The following is a 26,414-nucleotide window of genomic DNA, read 5'->3' as shown; positions in this document are numbered from 1 at the left end:
TATTTGAGTTATGAGTTTGGTCTTCATTTGAAACAATGTGGAATAGTTTCACAGCTCACGCCACCTGGAACACCATAGCGTAATGGTGTGTCTGAACGTCATAACCGTACTTTGTTAGATATGGTGCGATCTATGATATCTCTTACCGATTAACCACTATCGTTTTGGGGTTATGCATTAGAGACAACTGCATTCACGTTAAATAGGGCGTCATCTAAATCCGTTGAGACGACACCGTATGAACTGTGGTTTGGCAAGAAACCAAAGTTGTCATTTCTTAAAGTTTGGGGTTGTGATGCTTATGTGAAAAATCTTCAACCTGATAAGCTCGAACCCAAGTTGGAGAAATGTGTCTTCATAGGATACCCAAAAGAAACTGTTGGGTACACCTTCTATCACAGATCCGAAGGCAAGATATTCGTTGCTAAAGATGGATCCTTTCTAGAGAAGGAGTTTCTCTCGAAAGAAGTGAGTGGGAGGAAAGTAGAACTTGATGAGGTAATTGTACCTTCTCCCGAATTGGAAAGTAGTCCATCAAAGAAACTAGTTCCAGTGATTCCTACACCAATCAGTGAGGAAGCTAACGAAACTTCAGATCAAGTTACAACTGAACCTCGTAGGTCAACCAGAGTATGTTCTGCACCAGTGGTACGGTAACCCTGTTCTGGAAGTCATGTTACTAGACCATGATGAACCTACGAACTATGAGGAAGCTATGATGAGCCCAGATTCCGCAAAATGGCTTGAGGCCATGAAATCTGAGATGGGATCCATGTATGAGAACAAAGTGTGACTTTGGTTGACTTGCCCGATGATCGGCAAGCCATTGAAAATAAATGGATTTTTAAGAGGAAGACTGACGCCGATGGTAATGTTACCGTCTACAAAGCTCGACTTGTTGCGAAAAGTTTTCGACAAGTTCAAGGAGTTGACTACGATGAGACTTTATCACCCGTAGCGATGCTTAAGTCTGTCCGAATCATGTTAGCAATTGCTGCATTTTATGATTATGAAATCTGGCAAATGGATGTCAAAACTGCATTCCTTAATGGATATCTCAAAGAAGAGTTGTATATGATGCAACCAGAAGGTTTTGTTAATCCTAAAGGTGCTAACAAAGTCTGCAAGCTCCAGCGATCCATCTATGGACTGGTGCAAGCATCTCGGAGTTGGAATATACGCTTTGATGAGGTGATCAAAGCATATGGTTTTATACAGACTTTTGGAGAAGCCTCTATTTACAAGAAAGTGAGTGGGAGCTCTGTAGCATTTCTGATATTATATGTGGATGACATATTGTTGATTGGAAATGATATAGAATTTCTGGATGGCATAAAAGGATACTTGAATAAGAATTTTTCAATGAAGGACCTCGGTGAAGCTGCTTATATATTAGGCATCAAGATCTATAGAGATAGATCAAGACGCTTAATTGGACTTTCACAAAGCACATACCTTGATAAAGTTTTGAAGAAGTTCAAAAAGATCAGTCAAAGAAAGGGTTCTTGCCTGTGTTACAAGGTGTGAAGTTGAGTAAGACTTAATGCCCGACCACTGCAGAAAATAGAAAGAGAGTGAAAGTCATTCCCTATGCCTCAGCCATAGGTTCTATAAAGTATGTTATGCTATGTACCAAACCTATTATGTACCTTGCCATGAGTTTGGCAAGGGGGTACGACAGTGATCCAGGACTGGATCACTGGACAGCGGTCAAAATAATCCTTAGTTACCTAAGAGGACTAAGGAAATATTTCTCGGTTATGGAGGTAATAAAGAGTTCGTCGTAAAGAGTTATGTCAATGCAAGCTTTTACACCGATCCAGATGACTCTGAGTCTCAATCTGGATACATATTTAAAGTCGGAGCAATTAGCTAGAGTAGCTCCATGCGGAGCATTGTAGACATAGAAAATTTGCAAAATACATACGGCTCTGAATGTGACAGACCCGTTGACTAAACTTCTCTCACAAGCAAAACATGATCACACCTTATTACTCTTGGGTGTTAATCACATAGCGACGTGAACTAGATTATTGACTCTAGTAAACCCTTTGGGTGTTGGTCACATGGCGATGTGAACTATGGTGTTAATCACATAGCAATGTGATCAATCGGTATTAAATCACATGGCGATGTGAGCTAGATTATTGACTCTAGTACAAGTGGGATACTGAAGGAAATATGCCCTAGAGGCAATAATAAAGTTATTATTTATATTTCCTTATATCATGATAAATGTTTATTATTCATGCTAGAATTGTATTAACCGGAAACTTAGTACATGTGTGAATACATAGACAAAAACAAAGCATCTCTAGTATGCCTCTACTTGACTAGCTCATTGATCAAAGATGGTTATGTTTCCTAACCATAGACATGTGTTGTCATTTGATCAACGGGATCACATCATTAGGAGAATGATGTGATGGACAAGACCCATCCGTTAGCTTAGCACTGTGATCGTTTAGTTTTATTGCTATTGCTTTCTTCATAACTTATACATGTTCCTCTGACTATGAGATTATGTAACTCCCGAATACCGGAGGAACACCTTGTGTGCTATCAAACGTCACAACGTAACTGGGTGATTATAAAGATGCTCTACAAGTGTTTCCGAAAGTGTTTGTGGTGTTGGCATAGATCAAGATTAGGATTTGTCACTCCGAGTGTCGGAGAGGTATCTCTGGGCCCTCTCGGTAATACACATCATAATAAGCCTTGCAAGCAAATGACTAATGAGTTAGTCACAAGATGATGTATTACGGAACGAGTAAAGAGACTTGCCGGAAACAAGATTGAACTAGGTATGATGATACCGACGATCGAATCTCGGGCAAGCAACATACCGATGACAAAGGGAACAACGTATGTTTTATGCGATTTGACCGATAAAGATCTTCGTAGAATATGTAGGAACCAATATGAGCATCCAGGTTCCGCTATTGGTTATTGATCGGAGATGTGTCTCGGTCATGTCTACATAGTTCTCGAACCCGTAGGGTCCACACGCTTAATGTTCGATGACGATTGGTATTGTTAGTTTATGTGATTTGAAGTACCGAAGGTTGTTCGGAGTCCCGGATGAGATCACTGACATGACGAGGAGTCTCGAAATGATTGAGAGGTAAAGATCGATATATTGGAAGGCTATATTCGGACATCGGAAAGGTTCCGAGTGATTCGGGTATTTTTCGGAGTACCGGAGAGTTACGGGAATTCGCCGGGGGAAGTAGTGGGCCTTAATGGGCCATACGGGAAAGGAGAGAAGGGCCTCAAGGGGTGGCTGTGCGCCCCCCCCCCCCCCCCCATGGGCTGGTCCGAATTGGACTAGGAAGGGGCGGCGCCTGAGGGAGTCCTGTATTCAAGGGTCCTCACGCGTCCGGGTCGATGAAGCTAGGCCGTATTGATGGGCCGTGTATATAAGCCGGGGAGATTAGTCTGTATAGGGGATCATCATCACAATACCCACATAGGCTAGACTTTAGGGTTTAGCCAATACGATCTCGAGGTAGATCAACTCTTGTATTCATATTCATCCATATTAATATAGCAGGAAGTAGGGTATTACCTCGATCGAGAGGGCCTGAACCTGGGTAACATTGTGTCCCCAGCCTCATGTTACCATCGATCCTCTAAACGCATAGCTTGGGCCCCCCTACGCGAGATCTGCCGGTTTTGACACGGACAATGGTGCTTTCATTGAGAGCTCCGCTGTGCGCTTGCGATGAGCGATCGGTGGCTCGTCTCGTCAGCAGCGACGGGATCACCCTCAGAAACAACTTGGCCATTGGCCAGGTTCTCCAGCTCGGCGGGTTCGTTGTATGCGCCCGCATGGCCCCAGGGCCAGCCGCACTCCCTGCGGTCATCGAGCACCACCTTTATGTTGACTCCGGCCACTCCGATGATGCGACCTCGGCAGATCTCTCGCCTTTAAACGAGCTGCTGGATTGCATCGCCGCCCTGGGGCTTTCATCGCCAGGAGATCAAATCGGACCTAAATCCGGTCATGATGAGATCGATCCTTCCCGATCACTCATCTAGTGGCAGCAGTCCAGGACGGAGCCGAAGAGACTCCTCCTCTCGAGGCGGAGACCGTTACAGTTCGGATCTCCGAACCCATCAAGCCAAACACGCCCCTGTCGAGAGGCACGTTATGTTCTCTGAGCTCTGGGAATGACGCCAGGACCATGGAACGATTAGATCCTGACGAACCTAGATCGTCTACATCGGAGGTTGTCAAAGCCCCGAATACCACCTTGGGTTGGGACTCAAAATTACCAACACCCACCCACCCTGGAAAAAGCTCTCCAAGTAAATCCGGCCATCCGGACATAGATGATCTCGCGAACATACAGCAGCAGGCCGAGGAAACGGTCAACCACTTCTGGGCCAGATTCCTTCTTGTTAAAAGCAAGATCAGGGACTGTTGCGACGACGAGGCGGTCTCTCTATTCTACCGCAACTGCATGGACAAGGGAATCTTAAATGCCCTCAACCGATGCCGTGTTCCGAGTTTCACAGAACTGTCGCATTTAGTACGAAAGTACTGCGCAATGGAAAACACTTGGAAAGCCCAGAATACACCTCTTGAATAGTCCATATCCGGACAGTACAGTATTAGGGCTAAACGGACATACCCTAGCAGGTCATCCGATAATATGCCTATTGGCAAGAAGAATAAACCTTTTTCAAGGCACAGGCCCATTCCGGACGAACTGCTAGATACACCTCGCCAAATACACGCAGCCCCGGACAATACCCCAAACCATTGCCTTAGAGCGTGTTGGGTACTCCGGTAGGTAGAAAAGAGCGGTGCGGCAATCCTTGCCACCGCCATATCAAGGGAGAAAGACATCGGTGTCTTCACTGTCTTCGAGACATTCTCCTCAAATAACCGCCGCAAGAGAGCGAATCGCGAACTTGCCGAGGTCTGCCAAATTAGCTCTGCAAGCCTATGGAGCGTGTCACGCCCAAGATGCGATTCTATCCCGATCACGTTATAAACTCATGATTAGGGCACAGCTGCATTTCGGGCGCTTAGCAAGATGGATATCATTACATCGTACCATTACATAAATAGATGGGGATACATACAAGTCATACAATAGCCACATGGATACAACAACATCATACCCAAGACATCCGACTACGGACGAAAACATGAAAAAGCACAACGATATCCATGAAAACTTTGGCAGATGTCATCCGCATCATGATAAAAATAATTAAAATGGTTAAAATTATTGTTTGCTTAAAAATTACTAAATATGCACATGGGGATTTTCCGGAATTGTTGCTTGTTATTTCCTGCCTCATTTAAAATGCCTAGATAGTGCAGTTTGCTCATGCTTCACCTCTTGCCATGTTAAAGAACATTTTATATTGTTATCTACATGAACAAGAGCAAACTAAATAATAGAATGTGGTGTTTCGTCAATATGCAACCTGTTGCATATTGAGCTCCACTTAACTTGTAGTATTGTTTGTGCACTTTGCCATGCCTCATTAAACCGGACATGCATCATACTTGATTGTGCATCATGTCATGTTTATGTGATGATTGTTTACCATGTTGTTTGCTTCTTTCCGGTTGTGCTCCTTCTCAATAGTTCCCGTTTCATTGCGATCGTGAGGATTCGTTTGACTACGCTTGGTTCGTCTTCGTGGCTTCGTCTTCTTCATGGACTCGTTCTTCTTCCTAGCGGGATCTCAGGCAAGATGACCATCACCTTTGATCTCATTACTATCATTGCTATGCTAGTTTTCTCGATGCTATCGCTATATGTCGCGATGCCTATCAATTGTTGTTAGCCTCTCATTGTTGCCATGAAACCTCTAACCTTTGACACCATCCCAACAAACCGTTGTTTGGCTATGTCACTGCTCGCTCAGCCCCTCTTATAGCGTTGTTAGTTGCAGGTGAAGATGAAGATTGCTCCATGTCGGAACTTGGATATTTTGGGAATATCACAATATGTCTTATTTAAATTAATGCACCTATTTCTTGAAGCACCTACAAAAACACAACGAACCTCAAATCAGTTGTACCAACTGCTTTCAGTCTCGGGGGCTACTGGCATGGGAACATCAAAATATACACTTACCCGCATATCTTTTGAAAGCCGGTGAGTGGCTCCAGCGAGTCCGTCTTGAGCGGCTCGGATATAGGCATCTGCAGAGCTGAGGGCGTTAAACGCCTTCTCAGAAAAGGTTGGGTCACGCACGGCTGCTTTCCGCCGCCGGTGAACCATCGCAACCTCCACTTCGGAATTAGTAACTGACATTCCATCCGAATCCTCCTGGAGGGGACAATCCGGCACTAAATCCGCGTTAACCCTTGAAGGGCCGGAAGCCGGATTGGCTAGAGCTTGATCTGCATGACCTCCGGACATAGTCCGATGTGTATTCCTCCTAAAAGGAAAAATAAAGCGGAAGGTTGTAATATCAACTTCGCAACCCAATGTTTGTCAAAACAAGCATACCTCTTTGAAGGTTCGCTGGTGTTTGCGGTCCTCTTTCGCTTCAAGGCCTCGCCCGATGCAGGTGTCACCCTCTGGGATGACGGCTTTCGCACAGTTCGGCGTGAGGAACTCCGTCCCTTTTGAATATAACAAAAAACTATGGGTAAGGCATGCTGGGAATCTCCTCTTTAATGAGATATATCCTAGGTACTTACGTGGGAAGAAGGAATGAGGCCTGGGTAGTCGGCTACAATAGCCACCAGAGTGCCCTCACGGCAGGCTTGATAGAAGACTCCCTCTTCTAGCTATATGCCTATGTCCGGATCTTCATCATATCCGGGGCCCGTATTTTGGAATCGGTCCTCTGGTTGTGGGGCGGGACTATTAATCCCCTCGACCACCTTCTTCCACTCCTGTTGGGAGAAACCAGATTTAGTTTGGTCAATACATCATAACGAAGAAAAAATGGGTAAATATAGCGGTTAAGAGAGGGACTTACCCAGTCAGGAGGATTGTACATAGAAAAACCCTCCCGGCATATTAAACGGATGAAGTCTTGCTTCTCTCCCTTATAAAGACCTTCCAGGATGACGGCTAGAGCGGCAGGGTCATCCGGGCCCGGGCGTAAGCAGTGCGAGGCATCATCCAGGCCATTATAATGCCACATTGGAAACCCTCTTGCTTGGAGTAGCTGCACACATCGCTTTATTGAAATAGCCATCACTTTGACTATAGATAAACCCGAACTGGCGAGCAATTTGATCTTGCCGACCAGTCTGCTAACCTCCGCTCTCTCTTCTTCTGAAGGACTGCAGGGACACCAGTTGAAAAGCTCCTTTGGCGGAGCACTGGAATACTCGGGAATTCCTCGCCGAACTGGATCCGGCAGGGCAACATCTTCGATATAAAACCACTCCGAAGGCCACTCTTCGAATGTCTTCTTTGGAGTACCGGGCAGATAGCCTGTCACGGCTATGCGCCATACTTCGGCGCCCCCGACTTCAAATATAGATCCCTTCTCCGAGCAAGGGACAAGGCAGAAGAAATTTCGCCACAGCTCGAAATGAGGCTCGCAACCCAAGAATAGTTCGGATAAAGCGACAAAACCCGCGATATGCAGGATAGACCCCGGCGTAAGATCATGCAGTTGGAGACCATAGAACTCCAGGAGTCCCCTAAGGAAGGGGTGGACGGGGAACCCTACGCCTCTTAAAAGGAAGGGGATCAAACATACCCGCTCTCCATCGGAGGGGTTGGGACAGCTCTCTGCCAGGGCTTGGTTGTCAATAGAAGTTAATCCGGCCCGGACGGGGACTAGATCCTCTGGAGGGAGATATCCCTGCGCTTGAAGTGTCCTCAGACATGCATGGGATACAGAGCAGCTTTTCCAATCTCCTGCACGAGGGCCATGAGGGCGTGAGGAAGAGCTTGGGGCGCTAGCCATGTTTGAAGATTTTTTGCAGGCACTAGGGTTTCTTCCGCGTGGAATGGGACGGAGAGGCAACTGGGATCTATTCTCTTATATAGGCGCCCTCCCAACACAGTCAAGGGGGTATTTGTAAAACTGCCCAGACGATTCGCATTCGTTGGACATGTGGAAGCCAAGGCGACGGCGGCGAGGAATCGACAGGATACAATATTTAAAGAGGCCGAACTATCATCCAGGAGGACTCACCTTGCAAGACCGAAGACATAAAGCCGGACACTATCTCGTCCTTGAAGGCAAGTCCGGGGGCTACTGAGGGAGTCATGTATTCAGGGGTCCTCAGGCGTCCAGGTCGATTAAGCTGGGCCGTATTGATGGGACACGAAAAGAAGAAGCAGAAGACTCTCCCCCATATTCGGTCAGGACTCCTATGAGCGTAGAAAGGAAAGCGTAGAGTCCGGATGTATCAATTACTTCCTCCCCAAGTCACCTATGTAAACCCTAGGTTCTCTCTGGCATGTATATAAGCCGGGGAGATTAGTCTGTATAGGGGATCATCATCACAATACCCACATAGGCTAGACTTTAGGGTTTAGCCAATACGATCTCGAGGTAGATCAACTCTTGTATTCATATTCATCCATATTAATATAGCAAGAAGTAGGGTATTACCTCAATCGAGAGGGCCTGAACCTGGGTAACATTGTGTCCCCAGCCTCCTGTTACCATCGATCCTCTAAACGCATAGCTTGGGCCCCCCTACCCAAGATCTGCCGGTTTTGACACCGACAACGCCCCCCTCCTTCCTTCTCCCTCCTCCTCCTTCCCCCCTTCTCCTAGTTGGACTAGGAAAGGAGGAAACCTACTCCTACTAGGAGTAGTAATCCCCCCCTTGGCGCGCCCCTACTAGGACGGCCTCCTCCTCCCTCCCTCCTTTATATACATGGGGAGGGGGCACCCCATAGACACACAAGTTGATTTCTTAGCCGTGTGCGGTGCCCCCCTCCACAGTTACACACCTCGGTCATATCGTCGTACTGCTTAGGCGAAGCCCTGCGCCGGTAACTTCATCATCATCGTCACCATGTCGTCGTGCTGACGGAACTCTCCCTTGACTTCAACTGGATGAAGAGTTCGTGGGACGTCATCGAGCTGAACGTGTGCTGAACGCGGAGGTGCCGTACGTTCGGTGCTTGGATCGGTTGGATCATGAAGACGTTCGACTACATCAACCGCATTACTAAACGCTTCCGCTTTCGGTCTATGAGGGTACGTGGACACACTCTCCCCGCTCGTTGCTATGCTTCTCCTAGATAGATCTTGCGTGATCGTAGGAAATTTTTGAAATACTACGTTCCCCGACATGTCCGATCATCATGTGAGATGGAGTAGTTTTCAAAGGTGAACATCTTATGTTGATCATATCTACTATATGATTCATGCTCGACCTTTCGGTCTTCAGTGTTCCGAGGCCATGTCTGTACATGCTAGGCTCGTCAAGTTTAACCCGAGTATTCTGCATGTGCAAAACTGTCTTACACCCGTTGTATTTGAACGTAGAGCTTATCACACCCGATCATCACGTGGTGTCTCGGCACGATGAACTGACGCAACGATGCATACTCAGGGAGAACACTTGTACCTTGAAATTTTGTAAGGGATCATCTTATAATGCTACCGCCGTACTAAGCAAAATAAGAACCATAATAAGATACACATCACATGCAATCAAAATATGTGACATGATATGGCCATCATCATCTTGTGCTTTTGATCTCCCTCTCCAAAGCATTGTCATGATCTCCATCGTCACCGGCTTGACACCATGATCTTTCATCGTAGCATCATGGTCATCTCGCCAACTATTGCTACTACTACTATCGCTAACTCATAGTGATAAAGTAAAGCACTTACATGGCCTTCGCAATTTATACAATAAAGAGACAACCATAAGGCTCCTGCCGGTTGCCAATAATTTACAAAACATGATCATCTCATACAATAACGTATAACTCATCACGTCTTGACCATATCACATCACAACATGCCCTACAAAAACAAGTTAGATGTCCTCTAATTTGTTGTTGCAAGTTTTACGTGGCTGCTACGGGCTTAGCAAGAACCGTTCTTACCTACGCATACAAAACCACAACGATTTTTTGTCAAGTGTGTTGTTTTAACCTTCACAAGGACCGGGTGTAGCCACACTCGATTCAACTAAAGTGAGAGAGACAGACACCCGCCGGTCACCTTTAAGCAACGAGTGCTCGTAACGGTGAAACCAGTCTCGCGTAAGCGTACGCGTAATGTCAGTCCGGACCGCTTCATCTCACAATGCCGCCGAATCAAAGTATGACATGCTGGTAAGAAGTATGACTATTATCACCCACAACTCATTGTGTTCTACTCGTGCATATCATCTACGCATAGACCTGGCACATGATGCCACTGTTGGGGAACGTAGTATTTCAAAATTTTCCTACGAACACGCAAGATCTATCTAGGAGAAGCATAGCAACGAGCGGGGAGAGTGTGTCCACGTACCCTTGTAGACCAAAAGCGGAAGCGTCTAGTGACACGGTTGATGTAGTCGAACGTCTTCGCGATCCAATCGATCCAAGCACCAAACGTACGGCACCTCCGCGTTCAGCACACGTTCAGCTTGATGACGTCCCACGAACTCTTGATCCAGTTGTGTGTCGCGGGAGAGTTTCGTCAGCACGATGGCGTGGTGACGATGATGATGAAGTTACCGGCGCAGGGCTTCGCCTAAGCACTGCAATGATATGACCGAGGTGTGTAACTGTGGAGGGGTGCACCGCACACGGCTTGCAAATCAACTTATGTGTATATGGGGTGCCCCCTCCCCACGTATATAAAGGAGGGGGGGAGGAGGAGGCTAGCCAAGGGAGGAGGCGCTCCAAGAGGGGAGTCCTACTCCCACTAGGAGTAGGACTCCCCTTTTCCTAGTAGGAGTAGGAGAGGGGGAAGGGAAGGAGAGGAGGAGAAGGAAATGAGGGGGCGCAGCCCCTCCTACCTAGTCCAATTCGGACTAGGCTTGGGGGGCGCGGCCCAGCCCTAGCCAGCCCTCTCTCTCTCTCCCCTAAAGCCCATTAGGGCCCATATACTCCCCGGGGGGTTCCGGTAACCTCCCGGTACTCCTTTTTTTTATCCGGTGACCCCCGGAACCCTTCCGGTGTCCGAATATAACCTTCCAATATATCAATCTTTATGTCTCGACCGTTTTGAGACTCCTTGTCATGTCTGTGATCACATCTGGGACTCCGAACAACCTTCAGTACATCAAAACACATAAACTCATAATACCGATCATCATCGAACGTTAAGCGTGCGGACCCTACGGGTTCGAGAACTATGTAGACATGACCGAGACTCATCTCTAGTCAATAACCAATAGCGGAACCTGGATGCTCATATTGGTTCCTACATATTCTACGAAGATCTTTATCGGTCAAACCGCACAACAACATACGTTGTTCCCTTTGTCATCGGTATGTTACTTGCCCGAGATTCGATCGTCGGTATCATCATACCTAGTTCAATCTCGTCACCGGCAAGTCTCTTTACTCGTTCTGTAATACATCATCTCATGACTAACTCATTAGTCATTTGCTTGCAAGGCTTATTATGATGAGTATTACCGAGAGGGCCCAGAAATACCTCTCCGACATTCGGAGTGACAAATCCTATTCTTGATCTATGCCAACACCACAAACACTTTCGAAAACGCCTGTAGAGCATCTTTATAATCACCCAGTTATGTTGTGACGTTTGATAGCACACAAGGTGTTCCTCCGGTATTCGGGAGTTGCATAATCTCATAGTTAGAGGAACATGTATAAGTCATGAAGAAAGCAATAGCAGTAAAACTAAACGATCATAGTGCTAAGCTAACGGATGGGTCTTGTCCATCACATCATTCTCCTAATGATGTGATCCCGTTTGATCAAATGACAACACATGTCTATGGTTAGGGAACATAACCATCTTTGATTAACGAGCTAGTCTAGTAGAGGCATACTAGGGACGCTCTGTTTTGTCTATGTATTCACACATGTATCAAGTTTCCGGTTAATACAATTCTAGCATGAATAATAAACATTTATCATGATATAAGGAAATATAAATAACAACTTTATTATTGCCTCTAGGGCATATTTCCTTCACATACATGTCCCATGATGGATATGGATCTACATGAGCATGGGAAGGCATCCACGGCATTGGCATCGGCGACCCAAAATAAGGATATGAATATGTTGCATGAAGATTCTCACTCTGCCAATATCGGTCCTCATATTTGCGCCTTGTGGGCGATCTTGGTTTCTTTGCATGATTTGGCTGATAAGCCTTCTTCTCTTCACTCTTCTTTTGATATTTATTCAATAGTTCAGCGAAAGTTATTTTTGATTTCTTACACTTGCGCTTATTTCAGCCTCTATTTTCTTTTGCTTTGGTTTCCTCGATCATTTGATTTGCTTGCTGCCCCCCAGTCCTTGGCGTCTCCATTGTAGCTTCGATGGGATTCTCGCTCTCAATATTATGTTCATTATGCTCTTCAACAACTTCTTTACTTGAAAGCTTGATCCCATCACCTGCAGATTTTACCTTCTCTTTAAATGGATCGGCTTGAAGCAGCCGATGCAAAAACCTTTTGCCATCGGGACCAATTGGAATAGACTGTTCATCTCTTGTTGTTTCAACAAATTTCAATGGCCGATTTAACTATTTGACGAAACATGTTGCAATCCTCAAGATTATGCTTGAACGAATCATGCAACTTACAATACATTCGTCCTTGGATAGACGGCTTTACATGGTGATCAAGAATTCTAATATAATTATTGTTCAGCAACAAATCAAAAATTTGATCACACATGCTTGAATTGAAGGTAAAAATTTTATTCTCTAGGCGATCTTGCTGTGGGAACAGCTTTGGAGCTAAGCAAACGAATGGTTCAGATTTTGAATTACCCCATTCGGCTATGCATTGTGTTTTGCACTCTATCTCCGATGTCTTTGAAAATGAAATTATACTATCATCGGTTTTCTCAACAGAGTATAACCTTGGCTTTAAATTTCTGAAAACAAAGTAGTTCGAACATACATGTCTCAATTGAGACCATGCGTAAGCCAAGTATGAAGCAAGCAAAGCTACCCAATTAGATATGAACTTTAAATGAAGCAATGGGAAAATCTTTGGCTGCAATAATAATTCACTATCAGTCTGTTTGAATGGTATAATGTGTTGACCGGTATGCTCTACAACAATTTTATTGCTAACAAGTAAATTACCCTTCTTCATTGGTCTTTCAAAGTTATTTATGAGAATATTTCTTATAGATGCATTAATAATGAAGTTGTGACCAAATCTGAAAATAGGTAAATTACTCGCTATGCATACCTCTTCAAATATGTTGGGAGAGCATGATGGTGGTGTTACTTGAATAATGTCTTGCTCCATCTTTGGATGGCTCCCCAACACCTTGTCATCGTCTTTTTCTTGATTCCGTGCATCATTTCTTTGAAGATCATTGTCAGCCAAACTTTGTTCGGCTACTTGCTCTTGTCCTTGAGGCTTGTCAATTTCTACGGCACGGAACTCATAGGGCAGGAAGTAGGTTCCATTAACTTCAGAAAAAACAAGCATGGCTGTTTTCCTATGCTTGCCATGCCCTTTCTCAATGATGCTTGCTTCTTTGGATTTGATGGATTCGAAATATATACTACTTGATTCGACTTTTCCAACCGAAGCACTTTTAGTTTCCGAATCATCATTCTTTTCACCGATTATATCAATCGGCAAGGCTTCTTTTCTTTGAGCCAATTCCCTATCAATTCTCTCTTGGCGAAGTGCTTGCACCCTATCGCGCAAAGCTTTAACTCCCCTCTCAATTTCAGCCGGCTCTAGATCAGTTTGCCCCCCAATGCTTTTAGGATCTTTCGGCAATGAATTGTGAGTGTTGCCGAAATTTTGCAATTGTGTAGGTGGTGTATAATATGCTGCGGTACTAGGTGGAGGTGTATGCACTGGTGTATAACAATATGCTCTCTCGCCAATTCTATCAATTGATGAAGTTTCATCTTCTTGCAAAACTCTAGCCTTTATTGCAGCATAATCAGGAAATAACCCCTTTTCATATTGTTCAAGGCAAAGAGCACTAATCCTCTTGTTTTGTGTCAAGCTCTTTTTCAGCGCAGCCACAACCTCTTCTGGAAGGGATTGCTCCACAATACTTTTAGATTCTTTCGGCAATGAATCGTGAGTGTTGCCGAAATTCTCGAATTGCGTAGAGCATGCATTATATGCTACAATATTAGATGACGACACGTGTGTTCCTGTAAAAAATTCACTTCTTCGGCTATGACCATGAAGGCGCGGGGCCGAATTATGAACATCTACAGTTGCATATGGTGCTGAAAAATTATTAACATGAGGTGTAGCATATGATGGTTGAGAGTAACTAGCTAAATAGTTAGTAGTATCATGGCCAATTCTCCCATCCATCGGCAAGGTTGGATTCACACATTGCAAATTAGTTGCCGATGAATAAAAGGGTGAAACACTTTCTTGTATGCTATTGGAAATTTTAACATGAGGTGTTTGAAATTGATTACCTAAGTCCATCACGTTGTTCATCGGCATATGGATTTTATGGGGTTGCCGATGCATGAGAGTTTGGATACATATGTTGTACGTTACTAAAAGCATAAGAATTTGAAGCATGAAGATTGTTTTGCATCGGCTCTTACGCATAATTAGATGCATGATTGATAAAACTAGGGCTAGCCGATACATTATGCTCATTAGGTGATCTAGCAACAACATATGAATTATTTGCATCTACAAAGGAGAATTGGGTATTCATATTACATTTGTAGATTGCAGCAACTTAATGACGATCTCTTCGTAGCAAGAACGGGCTGGAGACCGTTCAAAGCTTTGTTCCCCAGCGGAGTCGCCAAAAAGTGTGTTCGCACACGAACACGTCACCGTGTACCTCCAACGCCGAGGGTGATGCACCGCAGCTCACGTCGAAGGAGACCCATCCGGAAGCGCGGTGCGCAAGCAATCCGGCGGGCACTTTTGTAAACCCGAAACCCCACGCGTCCGGGAGGGACCCCGTCTGGATGCACGGCGGCTATGGGCTGCCCTAGGTCGGCCTGACCGCCCCTAGGGCCTCGAGGTTCGCCGCCCTGCAAACGAAGAACGAGAAGAAGAAGAACTAGGGTTAAGGAGAAAAGATAAAAGATAAAAAGTGGTAGATGAATTGATCGATTGTGTGTTGTTCAATCGGCCATCACCTCTCATCTATTTATGAGGCGGCTGGACTTCCCGTACAAGAACAAGAAAAGGACTAAAACTTCTGTCCAAAACATCAAAAACCCTAACCTAACTCGGACAGGAATCTTTGGCAATTTTCCGGAACAACTCGGTCTCACTGATTCAGTTTTTTCGGTCCCACCGAGTGAACATTGCCAACTCTCTGTACCCTTCCCGGATCAACTCGGTCTCACCGAGTCAATCAACTCGGTCGGTCCGAAATGACTCTGCAGCTTCTGTTTCTGACCGTGTTTTGCCTCCACAGGTTGTATGCGACCTCGGATTAAGATGATTTGTATCTCAAAATCAACCGTTTCGATGAGATGCACAACTTTCATGTTGAAACATTTTCCATCAGAGGACATATTAATTGAGTTTCAAATCATTCTTTAATCTGGTGTCAATATGAGCATCTCTGAACTTGTCATAACTTTTGCGTCCGAGCTCCATTTTAGACCATCTTCATATTCATCTTGATCTTGTCGAAGAGAGCCATTCCATGATGACTTCCAATCATAAGTTTGAATTAGTCTTGATATAACCTAATCTAATTTTATGACCTTGCCACTTTTGAGCGTCAACGAACTGCTTTTAGAATTGATGAACTTTTTCAAATTCGTAAATTTCAGATTCAATCGTTTTTTTTTTCAGTTTTGTGAACGAAGGGACGAACACCAGAAAAAAAACGAACGAACGAAATGCGCACCTGCGAACGAAGGGAAAGGAGCGAGCCTGGTAGGTGGACCGGCCCACGCGAGGCTGCTGCGAGCGTCCGCTAACCGAACCGCTCCAGAACACGGTAGCGCCCTGCCCCTTTCTCAAGAATTCTGTAGCTTTCGAGAACGTTCCTGCGCTCGTTCGAGAAGGTTGTTTCCTCTAATATATAGTAGGGTCTCGTCTTATCTCCTCAACACAACAACAAACAGAATCAGGCAACAATCGACCTACCATCGATCTTTCCAAGCGATCGACGTCGACTTCACCATCTCATCATGGCACGCCGTGGCGGCTTCTTCGGGTATGACCCGTATGACTACTACTACCCGAGCTCCTACGGCTACGAGGCCTACCCGTACTACAGCCCCGCTGCCGCCGATCCCTTCTTCCTGGACGCCGAGCCTCTTGTCAGGGAGCGGCTGCGCCCCGCCCGCCGGAGGGCCGCGGCGCAGCATGACGGCGGCTTCTTCCCTGGCTTCGGCGCCGCCGAGCCGGCCGCGCGGACCACGGCGCATCCCAGGCCTAGCAGCGGGTCTCCGAAGAGCTGCCCGGACTGCTTTGAGGTCGAGGTCACGGGTCCCGACTCCGACTCGCCACCGGCGATTCCAAAGAAGACGGCGCCGTCCGCGGAGGAGGCCGCGGTGAGGGTGCAGGCGGCGGCGCGCGGGCTGCTCGCTCGTCGCATGGTGCGGGAGGTGCGCGCGGTGGAGCGGCAGGCGGAGGCCGTGGCCGCGCGGGTGGCGGCCGAGGCGGAGGTGCTCCGCGCGGACGCCCGTGCGCGGATCGGCCTCGGGGAGGAGCTCATGCGCCTGCTGCTGCGACTCGACGGCGTGCGCGGCGCCCGGGAGTACCGCAGGAGGGTCACCCGCCGCGTGCTCGCGCTACAGGACGCGGTCGACACGCTCGAGGCCGCGCCCGCGGTGGTGACCGCCGATGTGCCGGAAGTTCAGGATGCAGAGGAAGAAGCAGAGAGCGAGATGGAGCCGGAGCTGCCGGTTGAGGACAATACTGCGTCGGATTTTCTGGTTGCCGAGACAACTGACACGGCGGCGATGGAGGTTGACACGGCGAGTCCCATCGTCGTCGACGAAGCCGGGCAGAACGAGACGGGACTGGTGGCCGAAGGCGAGAAGGCCTCGGAGGCGGAGGGCGAGTGGGAGATGGTGGCAACAGGGGACGGCGACGTTTCCACCGGCGAGGAGGGCCCTGCACTACCAAAAGCACAGCAGCAGCAAGAACAGGCACAGGAGGAGAAGAAGAAGGAGACGGTGACCACCGACGGGCTGGATGCGAAGAAACTGATGGAGATGGTGGCAGCGCTGTGCGAGCGGAGCGCGCAGCAGTGCGCGCTCATCGGGGCTCTGGCTGAGCGGGTCGACACGCTGGAGCGCTCCGTCCGGCGGGTAGAGGAGGCCGACCGGCGCAGACGGAGGAACAAGAAGACCAACAAGAACGGCAAGAAGAACACAAGTAGCTTCTACAGCGACTAGATACGATAAATAGTTTCTACTAGCATGAGGCTTCGATTGGATTTTTTTCATTAGCTTTTAGTAATCTTGCATTTGTTTCAATTCCATTCATTGTGTAAACAAACTTAAATCATGTCAGCAAATTTTATTAGTTTCAATTGAGTTCTGTGATGTTTGAGCTTCCAAATTGGCTGTAACTAGATATCTGTATTCAATTTGATTTTTCATGAGTTTTTTTTGTTCAGTTTCGCAATTCAAATTTTAACTACAACAATCACGACACCAACCAAGATTACACTAATTTCATCCTAGAACAGACTAAAAAACAATATACATTACATCCGGTCATCCGTGAAATAATATACAGTACAAAAAAGTGTACATCTTTTACAACTTGGGGCTGACACTTGTATGCACACAGGCCTAAAAACTAGGTCTCTATCCTAATCTTATTACTATGTATCTAACAAGAGGGGGAAAAAAAAGAATCATCTCCATATGTAAACGAATGTCAAAATGAGTGAGGTTTAGCAATGTTTGGGTTCCGGGGTTCAGCCCATGTGGAAGCCGGCGGATTGATAGTTGTTCGACAGCTTGGGCAGCTTAATCACCGCGAGCACTCCGGCTGCCAGCGAGAAAACCGAGGCCAGGGCGAAGGCAGGGACGTTCCCACCCCCCAAGAGCTTATCCCATGGGCCGGCTCCGAGTGACACCACTATCTGCGAAGTAAATGCGGTCGACAGTTGTAAAGGTCAGGACATGTTTAGTGACGATGCATGACATAGGAGATCATTCTAGGTATAAGGGTCGACCTGAGGAGCGACAATGGCAAGATTCAGAACTCCAGTAGCCAAACCTGGACATGGGCAGACATTCTCAATCGAGAATAACAACTAAAACACACTGTAAAGAAGAAAACACCAGCGACACAAACCTTGTCCGCCTCCTGTTCCGGCAGTCAGCTCAGCAGTCACGGAAAACGGAACACTATAAGTGATCTGTGTATGCAAGAGCAGGGGGTATAAGACATCTTCCAGTTGCACTAAAGAAGGTGTTGAGTGTCTGGTACTAACCGAGAGTGGCAATCCAAGAAGAGAGAAAAGAATGAGCGCTGAAGTCTTGACTGTTTTATCTGCCCCGACAATATGTTGAAGCTTGCTCGAGTACAAGTCATAGGAGATCCAACTTAGTATTGTTGTAGCCAACATGCAGGCAAACACTATGAAGTTGCTAATTGCCCAAACCAATCTTGCACCAATCATCCGGCATAATGGATCGATAAGGAAAGAGCCAATCCCAAGGACGACCTACATGAACAAACCAAATATTACCACCACTGACTAAAAATACCTTGGCACTTACATCCAACTGCAATGCTTTTAAACCACCACAAACCATGTAACTAAGATTTCAAAGTATTTGCAGTATCTAGTACAACCTATGAAGCTGCAGTGTTTGTTCAAGTATGCATTACCAAGAACGGCAGGAACTACCCTAGAGGCCTAGATGTACCAAAATTATAGTAAACAAAATTGATCACAGGCTCTTACTGAATTCAATAGCAAACCAAATGCACCTTCTCGGACACCATCATCATAAGCTTTCCTTTCACTCGCGTTTCCTTTTGGGTCACCGTGATAAACTTCACGCCCCATCCAGTCGGTGTCAAAAAGGAAAAAGGGAAACCATGACAGCTGCAAAACAGATAAAATGTGATGAACACCATCAGTTTCCAGCAGAAGAGACCGACCATCAGCAAGCAGCTGATGAACATCTACATATGTAATCCATTTGTATGGCATACGACATACCCATGTTAGGGCCATAACCAGAAGCACGGAGTACATTCCAGGAGGCAGATGCCTCATGCTAGTCAAAATTTTAACCAAAACTGCTCCTGGCCCATCATTGAAAGCCTCAACATCGTCTTTGTTCGAGTTGCAGCCTGCATCTGTAGAATCCTCAGCACGGGAATTAGGTGAGACATGGTTTGTGTCAGCATGGCCATTAGAAAGTCCTCCATTAGTCTGTTCACTTGAAGCATCATGATCATCTCTAGAACCGTTCAGTAGAGGAGCCGAGTCAGATAACTGCTGTGCATCCTTTGGTTCCAGTGCAATCTCTTCAGCAAAGTAGAGGGTAACAGCCATACAAAACAGAAGGAATACCTGCATGATAGATAACTAGTCAGCTTACTCTTTTGCCAGCAGTGCACTTGTACAATTATATTGAGAACTTCGAACACCTAGGTCAATTGCAGAATCTCTGAGAACTTACAACTGCAATCAAGAAGGCTGCTTTCAAATTACCACAAGCTTCACAACAGGCCCTAGTCATTAGAAAAGGAAACCACCTGCATAATAAATAAAAAAGAGTGGGAAGGTCAGCTTTGTGCGGGGAAATCAACTGCAGTTGACAAGAGAACTCTCGGGATAGAACTAGAAATTAATAAAAGTTGGCCAGCTATCTTTGTCAGAAGTAGAAAGTTGGAAAAACAAGTTGTGGGATTACCAGTACCCTATGCTACTGCGAGACCATACCTCGAGAAAGCACATCATCAAGGCAGGGTGAGCAAGCATACTATTTACAGAGACAGCTTGACTAACATAAGCCAGTGGGATTTTTTCTAAATAGTAGCATGAGTATAAGTTTCAGATGTTACCAACTGTGCACCTAAAAATTTATGTCAACTAGCATAAGTTTGTTTTTTTCTGGATAGTGGCATGAATCTACTCTTGGACAACAAGGCTCAAGCTAATGTAAGCACAGAATAACACAAAACATGACATACTTGTGCCAGTTCCCACTCGCACCAGCTGAAAAACCAAGAACGTTTCCAACAGCCATCCATGAGCAGAATATTGCATTTGCCGAATTACATTGATCGGGGCCTGCATAGTAGAATGTATCATTCGGTAACTGATATTATAAGGGTGGATCTAGCATTAGTAGAAATTCTAAAGGAATGTATTAAGCACCTGAAAGATCAGCTAGGAGGGCACGAGCAGGTCCCTATCAAGAATGAACAAAATATTAGGAGGAGAGTAATTCAACTTTCCAGCAACATTTACAGAGACTGGGAGTCAATTCATAAGATCACATGTAAAGTTTCAAATAGGCTTACTTGAACTGTATTATTTGCAAGGTCCAGCATCCAGAATCCAAAAATGAAAATAAAAGCAGCTCGATATCTTAGACCTTTGTATGTACTGTATGAACAATTATTAGCATTTTAGTGATGGTGTAGAGCTGATGCTAAATTGTTATAATGGAATAACAAACTACGAGAACGAATGGATGATTACCTGCAGTGCTCAGTGGTGTCTCCTAACATGTAGCCAAGGTCTGCAGAAAACCCGACTAAAGTTACCTACGAGTATGAAGTCTGCCTATTAGAGAGCAGGGAAAGAATGGGGAATATACTGTAAACTATCAAGCATGATATATATACTCACAGCGGCACAAATTAGCACGCATCCAGCCAGAATGAACGGCCGCCTCCTCCCGTACTTGGAGCGGCACTTGTCACTCCAGACACCAACACAAGGTTGAACCTGGCGTCAGCGGGTAACCAACCAACCATTTAGAGAAGTGAGACCTTGCATTACTGACTCCGAACAAAAATCAGCAACTGTGTCGTTGTAAGAACTTACCACAAAACCAGTAATAGGCCCACAAAGCCAGATGAAGGACGCCATGGCATGGTCTATTCCTAGAGTCTGCATGTAAGATGAGGAACAAACAGCAGGTGAGCGAATTCGTAGGACAGGAAAGATTTCATGTAGAACACACTAAGAACGTAAACGGTCCAGAGTGCATGAAGTTCTTGCAGCAGATGTTAACTATTTATTATCAGCATTCGTATGCATATACAGAATGACCGAGTAAGAAGCACACCATACAGGCGATCTGGTGCTTCACACACTAGTAAAACACGGCAGATGTTTCCCAGGATATTCCAGGCAAATGAGCCGCAGACCAGAACCCCGCTCTAGCTTGTTTATTACTGCAGCAAACACGACGGTAACAAAACAGAGTGTCCTGTTCTTGCCTAATTTGCAGCAACCTCTGTCTCACTAAGGGGTGTCGCGCCCCGGCTATGTCTATGTGTAAATAAAAAATTCTGGCGCGGAAGTAAAGGGGATCAGCCTGTTTTTCTTGCCTAACTAATTGGCTGCAACCTCTGTGCCACTAAGGGTTCACAGTTGGCCCGACAACATCTGTGTGCAAATTGGAAATTCAAAGTCCGAATTCAGACAGACAGCTCGCTGACATGTAGTAATGATGTCTAGTTGTGAGTTGGTACTATGAAAGATGGAGCAGGCAGCAGGAACAGAAGCTAGTCCAGCTGCCTTATCGGGCAAAGAGTCAGAGCTAGAGCTACATCGTACTGGTACATGCAGTGGTAGTAGCAGCGGCATTTCCAGTTGCGGTGGCGTCACTCGGAACAGAAATGGGGAACGATACATTGGCATATATAGAATGACAGAGCAACAAGCACAGCATACGGGCCATCTGATACTTGACACAGTAGTAAAACGCAGCAGATGTTCCGCAGGACATTCCGGGCAAATGAGCGCAGACCAAAACCCCGCTTTAGCTTGTTTATTACTGCAGCAAAGTAGTGTGTCCTAATTCGCAGCAACCTCTGTGGATCAGGGTTCGCCTATGTCTGTATGTAAATCAACAGTTGTGGCGCGGGAGTAACCCTACTTGGCCTGACTACATCTGAATGCAAATCCGAAACGCTCGCGCGGAATTCAGATTAGTACTGACTGTCAGTCATGCGTTGGTATGATTAGGCAGCGTGATACTATGTAGCAGTGTCCGGTTGTGAGAGTTGATGTTATAATAAATCAGGCAGCAGGAACAGAAGCTGCCTTATCGGGTAAAGAGTTAGTGCTTGCTAGTGTCACACGCATCATACATGGATGGATGGATGGATGGATGTAGTTAGGAGCCCGCATTTGCAGTTGCGGTGGCGTGACTCGGAGCAGCAATGGGGAACGATACATGGCACGGCCGCTGGCTGCCTCCCTCCCTCCCTCCCGAAATGCGCAGGCATACTCAACAGAGTAGTCCCTGCCCCGAGCAGCAAGACGGGAGGGGTTCGGGCGAGATCCGGCGGGCGGGGCAGTAGTACCTGGATGTATGGGGTGAGGAGGGAGAGCTGCAGCGCCCAGCCGAACTGCACGCCGGCGGCGACCATGCAGGCCAGCACCACCCGCCACTTGGGCGCGCCCTTCCTGCCGCCCTCCCCCGCCTCCGCGCCGCTGCCCTGCTCCTCCTTGGGCCGCTCGGCGTCGCCGCCGGTGCTGTTGGTGCTGTTGAGTCTGACGAGCTCCATCTCGGCGTCGCGGATGTGGCGGTACGGCACGCGGATGGCCGTGGCCCCGCCGCCGGAGTCCATGGCCGGCAGGGCAGCGGCAGATCCGGCGCGCGGGGGAGGCGGACCGGGTGGGGGGTTAGGTCAGGGTTCGGCGTGGCGCGGGGGCCGACGCCGACGAAGGGGGCGGCGAGATCTGCTCGCAGGTGAGAGGCGGGCAGATGCGGGGCGGAAAGCGGAGGGAGGGAAGAGTAGAAAATTGGCGAGAGGAGGGAGGGAGCGCGTCGGTGAGGTAGGCGAGGGAGGGAGGGAGGGAGGAAGCGCTCACGCGCCGACGCCTGTCTTCTCCGTCAACGACTCACTCGTTTTGTTTGGTTTTCTCCCTCCCGGCTGGCTTCCATGTGAGCGCGCGATTGGCGCCCTTGATTCACATCACACAAGAGAAAGTTGAATTTTCTCTCCTCAGAGTAATCTTGTCATGGCCGAAACCGCTGTTTTTTTAATCCTTTTAGAAGGCTAACTTGTATAAGCACGATCCGATCAAAATCCCTGCCGCCGTGACTTTTTCATGGTTTGATCTCTTTCCTACCGTCATAGTCCCTGGCGCTACCGCCGAGGAGGATAACGGCAGACGCAAACGGCTCCGCTACCCTCTGCTGACGTGGATCAGTGGCTACCGTCGACGTCTTTGGCAGTAGGCAGTGATGCCCTACCGCGAACGAACCTGGCGGTATGGTGGTTAAGTGAGTGAGAGGGGCTCAGGTGGGCCCTCCACCACCCATTCATCCCGGTCCTCTTCTTCCCAAGCTCAGCTCCCACGACTGCGTTTCATTTTCTTTTAGCATCAGGTGAGCCTACACCGCACTAACACTCAACTTGAGTTCGGCTCCACCGTTGCCTCTGGTCCGACCCCGACCATCACTACCATCCACCTAACATTTAACACAAGGGGCCGGGCTGATTAAGCATGGATTCTACATGTGTTTTTCTATTCCCCTCGGTGCCACCGGAACGGAGGGATGATTGAAGATGCGGTGGTGGTTCACGCGGACGGACAGGAATGGGGATGGGGCACTCTGATGGCAGGCACGCGTGCGAGGTCTGCGTTCCGCAATGGCCAAGGCAGAGGCGCAAAGAGGATTGTTCAGATAGCGCGATGATAACTCAGTTTTGAATTGGGTTTGCTCACAGAGATCGTCTACAACGGATCCACAACGGAGGAGAAGCAGCGGATGCCTATGCAATGGAAAGAGCATCCGGATCAAGTGCTCAAGTGGGCTGTGCTAGAAGCAAGATCTCGGATAAGGTTACTCTTCCTTCTTGCTCGCCGTCGTCAACCTCCCAACTGTAACTGCTTTGAATCATGAGGCGGTTGCGGTCCTCTCGCAAGCCCCCTACCCAGCTGGAATAAGCTGGGTAGTTAAGACTTTTGCTGGCTTCTAGAATAAGCACGGATAGGAGTGCGTCGGTCGGTGCGTGTGAAGCCCTTGTCCCTCACACGCTGGTCGACGCCTGTCTACACCGGTTCCGCGATGGATGAGAAGCGGCGGATGCATGTGCAATGGAAGCAGCATCCGGATCAAGTGCTCAAGTGGGCTATGCTAGAAGCAAAATCTCGGATCACATAGCAGGGAAATGGCGGGAGCCTGTTCTGAGGAAGGTTACTCTTCCTCTTCATGCTAAGATTGCCTTCATCTGCCCCAGTTTTTCCTTGCTCCCATGCTTAGAATTTAGCAGGTCAGCAACAAGCTTCTCAACCTCCTTATCTTCAACAAGTTGGTCCCTGTCCACCTTGATCTCATACATGGCCTTGCTTGTGTTCTGAATGATATCTGCTTGAGTCTTGAGGATACACATTTGCTCCTTTGCAAGCCTAACCTTCTCCATCTCGAGCTTCATCTCTTACCTCTTCCTTCTTCTTGAGCTCCATCTGGTAGTCCAGCTTGTCGACACTATCATGTCAATCAAACATCTTGCTTACATCATCCACCATTTTTGGTACTCATTGCACATATGATCATACTGCTTCTTCATCTTGGCTAGGTTTTTTTTCATAGACCACTTTTTTTTTCTGTCACCTGCCACAGTTTTACTCATGAAACAGGCCCATAACTTGGTCAAGCAGTTCTATAGTATGACAGGCCAAGACCCATCAACCCGCTATACTACTCCACAGTTTACACCTCCCTGCCAAAGTAAACTAAATTTAAGATATTTAAAACTAAATTCTGCAATTTGTACTGCCTAACCATTTCACAGTACCTGAATATGCAATGTTTTTTATTACGCCTATCTAACTACAAATAAATTAGAATGTGAATTAGCAAGTTAATGATCGCTGACCAACTAAACACCAACATAACATAGACTCAATTGTGCAGTCAATCTACTTCACTATACTCCAAGATTTTAGATATATGAGCTAACTCAACTGCACATAGCTACTTAGTGTGCTCATTGACCAACTAAGCATCAAGATAACATAGTGTCAATTCTACTACTCTACTCTACTATCACATTTCAATTAAATGGGTTGCATAGGTGTAGTCAAACATTGCTACATGTATGCAATTAATTAGATAGTCTATTCATGTAGCAACACATTTCTCCGTTTTAAGCTTGTGCAGCATGCACTTGGGGAAATCATCCAATGCAGTACCGCAATATAAGGGCTCAGGAATGGTGTCCGGGGTCTCTTACATGCATAACCTCCAGATCAACAAAATATTCTTTGAATTAGTGTAGAAAAGCTAAAAAAATCCCCAAGTGCAGGAACCCTGACTAAACAGAGAAGAGGGGGAATCTTACAAAGTACTCCGTTTCCATCATGTCGTCACCATTGCTATCTTCCCAATCCCTCCACGAGAGCATGGTCACCAGCGGCGAGTGTGGTGGCGGCGTGGTCCAACAATAGAGGAGAGCATGCTCGGGTAGAAGAGAAGAGTGGAGAGAGCGTGACACACACACACACACACACACACACATAGATGGCCTGGGTCGTTTTGACCCAGTCGGAACGCTTGGCGCATGGGGCCATGGTGGAGCGTGGGTTGTTTTCCAGAAAATCGAGGGGGGAGAGGGGGGTTCCACAGAGCAGCGCTACACGGCGGCACCGGAGCGCTCGACCATCGAGGAGACCGTATATTGGACCATAGATGTTACGTGTTTTCATGTATAAGGACCGTATTGTAGTGTTTCTCGAGCTGAGGTACTAAACTGTTACGTGCCATAGAGTTCAAAGACGAAATGTGTAATTTTCTCTCTTTTCATGTTTTTTTTGTTAGTGTTTTCTCTCTCTTCTTCCATGTGAGCGCGCGATTGGCGCTGCCGTTGCCTGCCTTGGATTCACCGGTCCACAGGCCACCACGCCTAAGCGAAAGTTGAATTTTCTCTCTTCAGAGTGTCTAGTATCTTCTGGCCGATCCTTTTTTCCATTTTGATGAGACGGTCTTCTGGTCGATCTGGTGGAGATGAGAGCGATTGCGTTTCATTTCGGCGCCAGGTGGGCGAGCCTGCACCAACACCTAACTTCATTTTCTTTCTGAGCCTGCACTTTGTCGTACTGGCTGTTTGAGCCTTTTCTTTTTCGTTTTCGGTTTTTGGACTTGTTGGCTGCATGCATCTAGTTATGCAGAGGCCGGGCGTTCTACGATGTGATTATATCAACTCG

The 26,414-nt window shown here is 46.9% G+C and overlaps 2 protein-coding genes across 4 annotated transcripts; one reads left to right on the top strand and one right to left on the bottom strand.

Moving 5' to 3' along the window:
- Positions 1-16,135: 16,135 nt before the first annotated feature.
- On the top strand, positions 16,136-17,594 carry LOC123146292 (cilia- and flagella-associated protein 91). The gene has a single exon (XM_044565920.1). It carries the CDS (start codon positions 16,225-16,227, stop codon positions 17,437-17,439), a length of 1,215 nt encoding a protein of 404 aa, XP_044421855.1. The 5' UTR covers positions 16,136-16,224; the 3' UTR covers positions 17,440-17,594.
- A 116-nt stretch (positions 17,595-17,710) lies between these two features.
- Positions 17,711-23,062, bottom strand: LOC123146291 (sucrose transport protein SUT4). 3 transcript variants are annotated; one of them, XM_044565917.1, is made up of 14 exons: positions 22,562-23,057; positions 21,072-21,137; positions 20,874-20,972; positions 20,724-20,788; positions 20,543-20,627; positions 20,397-20,430; positions 20,210-20,309; positions 19,696-19,771; positions 19,230-19,586; positions 18,969-19,112; positions 18,492-18,725; positions 18,353-18,416; positions 18,231-18,274; positions 17,711-18,137 (listed from the first exon to the last, which is right to left on the bottom strand). In XM_044565917.1, exons 1-14 carry the CDS (start codon positions 22,826-22,828, stop codon positions 17,970-17,972), a joined length of 1,803 nt encoding a protein of 600 aa, XP_044421852.1. In that variant the 5' UTR covers positions 22,829-23,057; the 3' UTR covers positions 17,711-17,969. The 3 variants fall into 3 exon arrangements, 2 of the variants coding, with proteins under 2 accessions (XP_044421852.1, XP_044421853.1); XM_044565918.1 differs by having other exon boundaries at positions 20,724-20,763; positions 22,562-22,766; XR_006472684.1 differs by having other exon boundaries at positions 17,970-18,137; positions 18,995-19,112; positions 22,562-23,062.
- Between the last annotated feature and the right edge of the window lie 3,352 nt (positions 23,063-26,414).

This window comes from Triticum aestivum, chromosome 6D, assembly GCF_018294505.1.
Source record: "Triticum aestivum cultivar Chinese Spring chromosome 6D, IWGSC CS RefSeq v2.1, whole genome shotgun sequence".
Lineage (NCBI taxonomy): Eukaryota > Viridiplantae > Streptophyta > Magnoliopsida > Poales > Poaceae > Triticum > Triticum aestivum.
This window is presented reverse-complemented; position numbering and strand designations above follow the sequence as displayed.

Bases quoted from the DNA above. Each gene is read 5' to 3' on its own strand.
- LOC123146291 (XM_044565917.1), bottom strand. From the start codon at position 22,828: ATGGACTCCGGCGGCGGGGCCACGGCCATCCGCGTGCCGTACCGCCAC. The intron at 20,431-20,542 runs GTAAGCCTATTT...CATTCTTGATAG, and splicing joins TTGCAAATAATACAGTTCAA to GGACCTGCTCGTGCCCTCCT. The intron at 19,587-19,695 runs GTAAGTTCTCAG...TCTATCATGCAG, and splicing joins CAGCCTTCTTGATTGCAGTT to GTATTCCTTCTGTTTTGTAT.
- LOC123146292 (XM_044565920.1), top strand. From the start codon at position 16,225: ATGGCACGCCGTGGCGGCTTCTTCGGGTATGACCCGTATGACTACTAC.